Source organism: Lolium perenne, chromosome 1 (genome assembly GCF_019359855.2).
Source record: "Lolium perenne isolate Kyuss_39 chromosome 1, Kyuss_2.0, whole genome shotgun sequence".
In the NCBI taxonomy this organism is placed as follows: domain Eukaryota; kingdom Viridiplantae; phylum Streptophyta; class Magnoliopsida; order Poales; family Poaceae; genus Lolium; species Lolium perenne.
The window spans coordinates 123745896-123754481 of NC_067244.2; the positions used below are offsets into that span (position 1 = coordinate 123745896).

At 45.9% G+C, this 8586-nt stretch overlaps 1 protein-coding gene across 1 annotated transcript; it reads left to right on the forward strand.

The window, feature by feature from the left end:
* Window positions 1–5143: 5143 nt before the first annotated feature.
* Window positions 5144–7948, forward strand: LOC127300796 (flotillin-like protein 1). The gene has a single exon (XM_051330967.2). The coding sequence runs from the start codon at window positions 5335–5337 to the stop codon at window positions 6778–6780; it is 1446 nt and encodes a 481-aa protein (XP_051186927.1). The 5' UTR covers window positions 5144–5334; the 3' UTR covers window positions 6781–7948.
* Window positions 7949–8586: the final 638 nt, after the last annotated feature.

Consider the following 8586-nt stretch of genomic DNA (forward strand, 5'->3'; position numbering starts at 1 on the left):
AAGACATAAAGTCCAACCACCGTTGTAAGTTTAAAGGTCCCCATAGTTATACCCATGTTGATTAACCATGAATTAATATGACATGAATCTAAGAATTGGGACATGGTTTCTGTCAAGCTCCAGCTGTCCCTCCTCCTATCATCATGCAATGGTGACAACCTTATGCATTCCGCAACATATGTGTGCACTCATATATCAGTACAATATATCATCATAGAAGATAACAAATACTTATATGCAACCATGAACAAAATATCTCACAATTGCCAGGAACAAATCACTACTCAAACAAAGATATAAAAGTACAAAATATCATCGGAAAGTCATAGATTTAAATACACATCATGTTTTCCAAGAGATTACAAAAGGGTAGATGAATATGATGTTGAGGGTGTTGATTAAGAGGTGCATCTCGTGGAGGATATGACGATGAATACTCCCGTGTGGCAGCGGCGACGAGAGGTGGTGGCGACGCCTGGAGGGGCGGAGTGCCCTTGAGGGCAGCGGTCCCGTGCCCCTTCTTCTTCGTTGGACTTAGTGCTGGTGTGGAGGAGGAAATTTTGTGGCTATGGATGAATTCCTCCTAATATATAGAGCTGGAGCTGCAATCTTGGCCATAGGATGAAGACCCTTTGATCCAAGGGCTCTTGGGTACCTCTAAAACCTTCCTAGGACTCCCCACTATCCTTTATGAGTCCATAAAGTATTGCCTTGGCTGAAATCGTCAAATACGGAAGGAGTTTAAGACAATCACGTCACATATTTTCGGGTTACAAAACTACCTCTGTACCCTTCAGTAATATGGCTACCACAGGGGCATCCGGTCTTTGATTGGGGCGAATTTTATGTCGAAAAGCAAGAGAATAAAATTTCTCACAACTTTGTCGATATGAACTTTTCATTTGACGTTGTCTTCGGGGCCTATCGGGGCCATCTTCAAAAAAAGTACCGCAAAGATAGATTTCAGGAAACTCCAGATTTCGCCATAATGACCAGTTTACTTCCATATTTACCTATTTCCTACACAACAAAGTATAAAACAAGAATTTTTTAGTTTTGCAACTATTAATAGGTTAGTCCCAATAAATATAATAAAGTTTCAAAAAATAAGGATTTTAGTACAATAAAGTACAAAATTCATGTATGCATTTTACATGCATTAGCTAGCTACTTTAATTGAGTGTGCTAAAGTTGATGGCCAAATTGAAGGAGTGGTTCCCCATTTGGTTGATGGGGAATTATTTACCCTTCAGTATGCCAATGATACAATTCTGTTGATGGATCATGACCTCGAAGAGGCGAGGAACCTTAATACTATCAGCATTCGAGCAATTGCAGGCTTTAAGATTAACTTCCATAAAAGTAAATTGTTCTATTTTGATGAGGCTAACCTATATGCCAAAAAAATTGGATGTGGGCTTGACAGTTTTCCAACCAGCTATCTGGGCATTCCGATCAATCATCGGAGGCTAACGCTTGCTGAATGGAAACTTGTCGAGGAAAGACTATAGGAGCGCCTTAGTAGTTGGAAAGGAAAATTACTATCTCTGTGTGGAAGATCATACCTTATAAATTCATTACTCACGAATATGGTATTGTATATGATCTCTTTCTTCCAACTACCTAAAAGAATCTTGAAAAGATTGAACTATTTCTGATCTAGATTCTTTTGGCAAGGAGATAGTGAGAAGAAATATAGGTTGACTAAATAGAGTGTCATTTGCCGTCCAAAATATCAAGGAGGACATGGTGCCCACGATCTAGAAGTTAAAAATAGAGCCTTGCTAGGAAAATGGCTGGCTAGGTTGATAGCTGAGGATGGCGTATGGCTAAACTTGTTGCGGAGATGGTACGTTGGTTCAAAAGCGATTTCTCGGGTTGTATGGAAACCTGGAGATTCTCATTTTTTGGCTGGTATCATGGCAAACTAAAAGGCATTTCTTCCCATAAGATTATGGGAAGATAGATGATTGGAGGAACCACCCTTCAAGAACAATATCCTGCTCTGTACAATATTGTACGTCATAAGGGTGATACCTTACGGAAGTTGATGGAAACATCTCCACCGTCTACGTCATTCAGGCGTAATCTTATTGGTCCTCGGTTGGCTTCTTGAAATAAACTGCTACAACGGTTAGTTCCAGTCAAGTTGCTACGAGGGTCTGATGAATTCCGTTGGGGACTTACTAAGAATGGTGTATCTTCGATAGGTTCCTTGTATAAAGCTTTAATCGAACCCATAATAATAAATGTATCTGAAAGATGAACATACCTTTGAAAACTAAGGTTTTTTGCATGGTACCATTCTTACTAAAGATAACCTTGCAAAACACAACTGACATGGATGTATAAAATGTGTTTTCTGTCAGGAAGAGGAGACAATAAAACATATTTTCTTCTAGTATCGGTTTGCTAGGTCTATATGGTCAATCATTGAGATAGGTTCTACCTTATACCCTCCACAAAGTGTTGCAAATATTTTTGGCAATTGGCTAAACGGAATGACTTCTAGGTTTAAGATTCGTATCAGAGTGGGAGCGATTGCATTATTTGGTTGCTTTGTCTATGTAGAAATGATAAGGTTTTTAATGATAAAAATTCTTCTCTTATGCATATCATCTATCGGTGTACGGCTTTGCTCCGTCTATGGCCATCGCTCCAACACTCGGAGGACCGTGACCTCTTTTACGAAGGTGTCTAAACGGTTGGGGGATATAGTGAAAAAATTTATTACCTAACATGGATAGCTGTACAATCGTAGGATTGCGGCTCCTTCAGCCTAATTAGTTGCATAAGCTTTGATATCCCTTTCTTTATATGTTTTATGTGGTTTGAGAAGTTTGTGGACGGCTGTGTGCCTCTTAGCTATGCAAAGACCAGGCATAATAACGCAGGTTTCTTTGATTTCTATCAACGGGAGCCGGGAGGAGATCCTGTCGATACATGTTCATACAAGAACTCGATCAGTGTCAACGTCAACTCTGGCTATTGAACCCTTGCTTCAAATCAGGAGTGCAATCAGATAAGACCAAAGAGAAAAATTAAGACGCGTTGTCTAGCGGGGGAGACTTGAGCGCCGGTCCATCGATGAGTCTACGGCAGCATAAATTACCTCAAAATTACTCCGGCGACCGACTTGAGCGCTGAGTACGAAACCGTCGTACGTCAGCAGTAATCATTAGAACGACCGCTCGTTTCTTGTCACGAGATTAGATCACAAAATTCCATATGGAAATGGACAAGGAATGGCTCGATCCATTCGAGAACACGTCGTCCTCAAATTTCAGAGAAACGACCAGGGCGATGCTGCAACACATGAATATAATGTTTACATAGTTCTTCTTCAATATTCAGTATAGTAATACCAACATTTAATTGTACCGGGCAGCACACGCTAGCCCCGGCCTGAATCATAATCAAATTGGAAAACTAGCTGGACTAGCCCCGGCCTGAAGCAACCTACATGTCTATCCAAGAGAGTTTCAGCAATGACAGGGAAGTATAGGAGGACTGCAAAGTAAACTGAGAAATGGTTTGCCCCCCCCCCCCCAAATCCCTTTTAGGGCTTGGTGTTCTGAATATTGACAAATTTTCTTGGACCCTAAGCTAGATTAAGATGGTCGTTGTTTGAATGGAAGGACTCGGGATAAACTTGGATTTAGATGGGAAACCCTTGCACAATTATGGTCGGAAATGGGGATAATATGCCTTTTTGATCGCTTCTTGGCAAATGGATCCAAGCCAAAAAAGACATCGCCCCGTTTAAAAATAAAAGAAGTGGAGTGTAGACAAGGACTTGCACAATAATGCATGAATTTCCAATATCAACATATCCATGGACCTCTCTTGTGCTCACATGGAACAATTCGTCGACCTATGGATCCAACTTCAAAGCACTCACCTTGACAAAGACATAGAGGATGATATCGCTTGGAAGCTATCGGCAAGCGGCCAATACTCGGTGGCCTTGGCTTATAAGGTCCAATTTTTTTTGGGCCATTTGAAGAAATTGGTAAAAATTTGGGCGCCTCCCAAAATAAAATTATTCGCTTTGCTTGCACTTTAAAATAGTCTTTGGGCGGCGGACGGACTAGAGAAGAGAAGAAGGACAAATTGCGTTGTTTTCCCTCTTTGCAAAAGATTTGTGGAGACGTTTCACTACCTCCTCCTTCATTTCCAGTACACCATTATACTTCGGGGCCTCTTGAAATATTTGCTCAGCCTCTACTTCATCGATTTCCATTAATGACCAACAAAACCCCTCAAAGAGTGGTGGCACAAGCCGCACAACATGGCCGGCTACTCAACTCGAACCGCAAGACTATTGCATCCCTCACCTTTCTCACCTCTTGGAAGATATGAAATGAACAGAACGCCTGGGTTTCCGTAACAATCAAGCGCCACCTATGATGATCCCGGCAAGATTAAAAGGGAGGTGAAACTTTGGCTAACTACGGTGCTAAGCATTTGAACGATTTAATGCTGGGAGAGTAGTTCATTTTGTACTCCTTCTATATCGATTTATTACTCTTACACATGTAACTAGGTCACCAATTTGATCTGTACAATATAATATAACACAAAAGTTATATCTCGAGTGATTTTTTTGGTCATATATACCTTATATTAAATTAGTCAAATTGACAATATAAGACTAGTCACAATGGGAAGTATCATACATTAGTATCATGCACATGATACTAGTTTATGATACTACCCTCACAATGCATAGTATCATAAGATAGTATCATAGTATCATCATATTTAATGTTTTGTAGAATCTCAATGCAAATTTGTGTACATGATGTGTTTGCCACTAAGTTTTCTAGTTTTACGTGCTATGATACGGTATCATATTATGATACCACTCCCATCTCTCACCTCAATAATTGGTGTGCCACATCTGATTTTTGCCAACATGGCATGCATGATACTACTTATGATACTTCTATTGGGGCTAGTCTAAAGCTACACGTAGGACTAATAAACCGATATGAAGGTAGTAATAAACTTTTACTTTTAAATAAAACTTCTTAATTAATAGAACGAGACAAAGCATTTGGCTCCCTTTCAAAGAAGGAAAAAACACCGCATAGTACAAGACTACCCTCGTATACTTGGAGAACTCGAGTTTGAAGGAACCTACTGTATACAATATTCAGCCGTCAGCGGAGCGGAATGAGCCAAGAACAACACAGCAATGCCACGGAAATGCAGATTTATCTGGTCGTCACGTCACGTTTACCAGCCTCACATATATAACATGCTTCTTGTGCATATTGTGATCATATCCATTCCCCGGAGTAGCTCAGTACCTAGCGAATATCGATCACCATGGGATTTGTGTACCGGATCGCGAGCCCGTCTGAGTACCTAGCGATCACCGGGTACAACATCATTGACGTGAAGCTCGCGAAGAAGGCCTGGATCGCGCCGGGCCAGCGATGCGCGCGCTTCGACATCTCCCCGGTGAACTACACCTTCGAGGTGCAGGCCATGAGTGCCGAGAAGCTCCCTTTCGTCCTCCCCGCCGTCTTCACCATCGGCCCACGCGCCGACGACAACGAGTGCCTGCTCCGCTACGCCAAGCTCATCTCCCCGCACGACAAGCTCTCGCACCACGTGAACGAGCTGGTCAAGGGCGTGATCGAGGGCGAGACCCGCGTGCTGGCGGCGTCCATGACCATGGAGCAGATCTTCCACGGCGCCAAGTCGTTCAAGCAGGCCGTGTTCGAGAGCGTGCAGCTGGAGCTGGACCAGTTCGGGCTCATCATCTACAACGCCAACGTGAAGCAGCTGGTGGACGTGCCGGGGCACGAGTACTTCTCCTACCTCGGCCAGAAGACGCAGCAGGAGGCTGTGAACCAGGCCAAGGTGGACGTGGCGGAGGCGCGGATGAAGGGGGAGGTTGGCGCCAAAGTGCGGGAGGGGATGACGCGGCAGAACGCGGCCAAGGTGGACGCCGAGACCAAGGTCTACACGGTGAAGCGGCAGGGAGAAGGGTCCAAGGAGGAGGCCAGGGTGCAGTCTGAGGTGCAGGTGTTCCGGAACGAGAGGGAGGCGGAGGTGGCGGAGGCCAATGCCGAGCTGGCGATGAAGAAGGCCGGGTGGGAGCGGCAGGCGAGGGTGGCCGAGGTGGAGGCGGCAAAGGCCGTCGCCATACGCGACGCGCAGCTGCAGGTGGAGGTGGAGCGCACCAACGCCGAAAGGCAGACGGAGAAGCTCAAGGCGGAGCACCTCAGCAAGGCCGTCGTCGACTACGAGATGAAGGTGCAGCAGGCGAACTGGGAGCTGTACAACCGTCAGAAGGCCGCGGAGGCGCTGCTGTTCGAGCAGGAGAAGCAGGCGGAGGCGCGACGCGCTGTGGCGGACGCCGACTTCTTTGCGCGGCAGAGGGAGGCCGAGGCGGAGCTGTACGCCAAGCAGAAGGAGGCCGAGGGGCTGGCCGCCATGGGCGAGGCCCAGAGCGTCTATCTGTCGTCCATGCTTGGCGCGCTCGGCGGCAACTACGGCGCGCTCCGTGACTACCTCATGGTCAGCAAAGGCGTGTACCAGGAGATGGCACGCATCAACGCCGACGCAATCAGGGGGCTCGAGCCCAAGATCAGCGTGTGGAGCAACGGCGCGGCTGCTGGCGAGGGTGACGGCGGCGCGATGAAGGAGATGGCCGGGGTGTACAGGATGCTGCCGCCGCTGCTGACCACGGTGAACGAGCAGACTGGCATGCTACCGCCGGCGTGGATGGGCACTCTCAGTGGCGGCACCTCGACGTCCCGCTGAGCTTGCGGTTAAGCTGCTCTTATTCATCAGGTGCCTCATTGTGTAAAAATATAAATACATACGAGTATAATAAATGAACGTCCTTATGTAGCATCCCAGTTTGCTCGTGCACCCGTCATCAGCGGCGGCGGCAGCATTCTGATGTCAACCATCTTCTGTTTCTGAATGTGTGTGTGAGGAATACCGTCAAAATAAGTATGGGTACTTTCCTTCAATAAAGGAAACATGTATTGCTCTCGGTGAGTCGGTGTGATAAAAACCAGCCGTTCAATTAGATTACGCAACGGAAAACGCTTCCCATCAGCCCACCGATAACGCCCAAAAAATCGGTCGTTGCATCATCGTGGAGACGCAACCCCGCACGTGGATGGGCCCCATAGATCCTTATCCTCCCGGGGAGCCCCAGATACTCCACCGGCGAGCGCGCCGCCATAGCTTCAACCCCGCGAGGGCGCTGTCTAAGCTTCTGCACCGGCGAGCGCACCGCCCTGCGCCTCCCTCGGCGAGCCCCCGCTCCTCTACCGGCGAGCGCCGCCCCAGCTCCATCCCCGGCGAGCTCTCTGTCCAAGATCCTTCACCGCGAGCGAGCCGCCCTGCTCCTCCCCCGGCGGTCCCATGCTCCTCCACCGGCGAGTGTGCCGCCCTGCTCCTCCCCAGCGAGCGCGCCGCCCAACGAGCATGCCGCCCTGCTTCTCCCCCGGCGAGCAGCCCCTGTTCCTCCCAGCGAGCGCCCTCCCCTTCCCTGACGAGCGTGCTCTGCACCTCCTACTGGCCGGCTACTGCGACCCTCGGTACCACTGTTGTGCTGTCGACGCCGGAGTTCTCGCCGGCGTGGGAGGTACTGGAGGAGAGGATATGGGCAAGGTGATGTGGGGATGGCCAAGGTGGTGTGGGGATGCGGATACGGCTTTTTGTTGTTGTTTTGTTGTTAATTATTTATTGTAAATATACTGGTGATTTGTTGTAAATATAGTTTCGATATGGGAATTGTTGTTGTACTGTTAAAACTGTTGCCGACTATTTGTTGCAAACGCCTTAATTATTTATTGTTTTTTGTTATTAACTATTGTTGTAAATATGTTACTGATTTGTTGTAAAGATACTTCTTGCATGGAAAACTGACTATTATTGTAAACACCCAAATAAAAAAAGTTGTTTTTGTTGTTAATTATTATTGTAAATATATTGATAATTTGTTGTAAATGTATGTACTGTACATATAATGATTAGTGCTGAAATTGTATGTAAACACACAATCATTTTTATTTTGTTGTAATACGTTGCATTTTTTGTGAAAATAGCTAGTGATTTTTGTGGTAAATCAATCTATAGCAAAAATATTGTTGTTTAACCTCTTTCTGTAACATTTACTTTTTAAAAAATGATGTGCCGCTTTTGTTGTAATATCGAGAAAAAAAATTATACACAAGGTGAGAGGTTTTTGTTGTAAAACTCTCCGTTCTAATAATAAATCACCATGGTGGCATTTTATGTGAATACCAAGATAGTTAGGGGCAGCAGGATATATACGTTATGGTTTGGTGGTTTGGTGGGACGGCGGGTTGATTTCTCGAAATTTGAGGTGGTAAAATGCAAAACGTTTGCTGCTGCTATTTTTGGCCGGTAGATCGCGATCCAACGGCCGGGACAACAACCGATTTCAGCAGGCCACGTCGGCCGACCGACGTTGAGCGCTTCCCTTACGCAATTTCTTGTAGTACAACCTCCGCCTCATGGATACATGTAAATATAGATAAATACTTTTTTTTCGAATGGAAAACGGAGCCCTGGCATCTGCATCAAAGC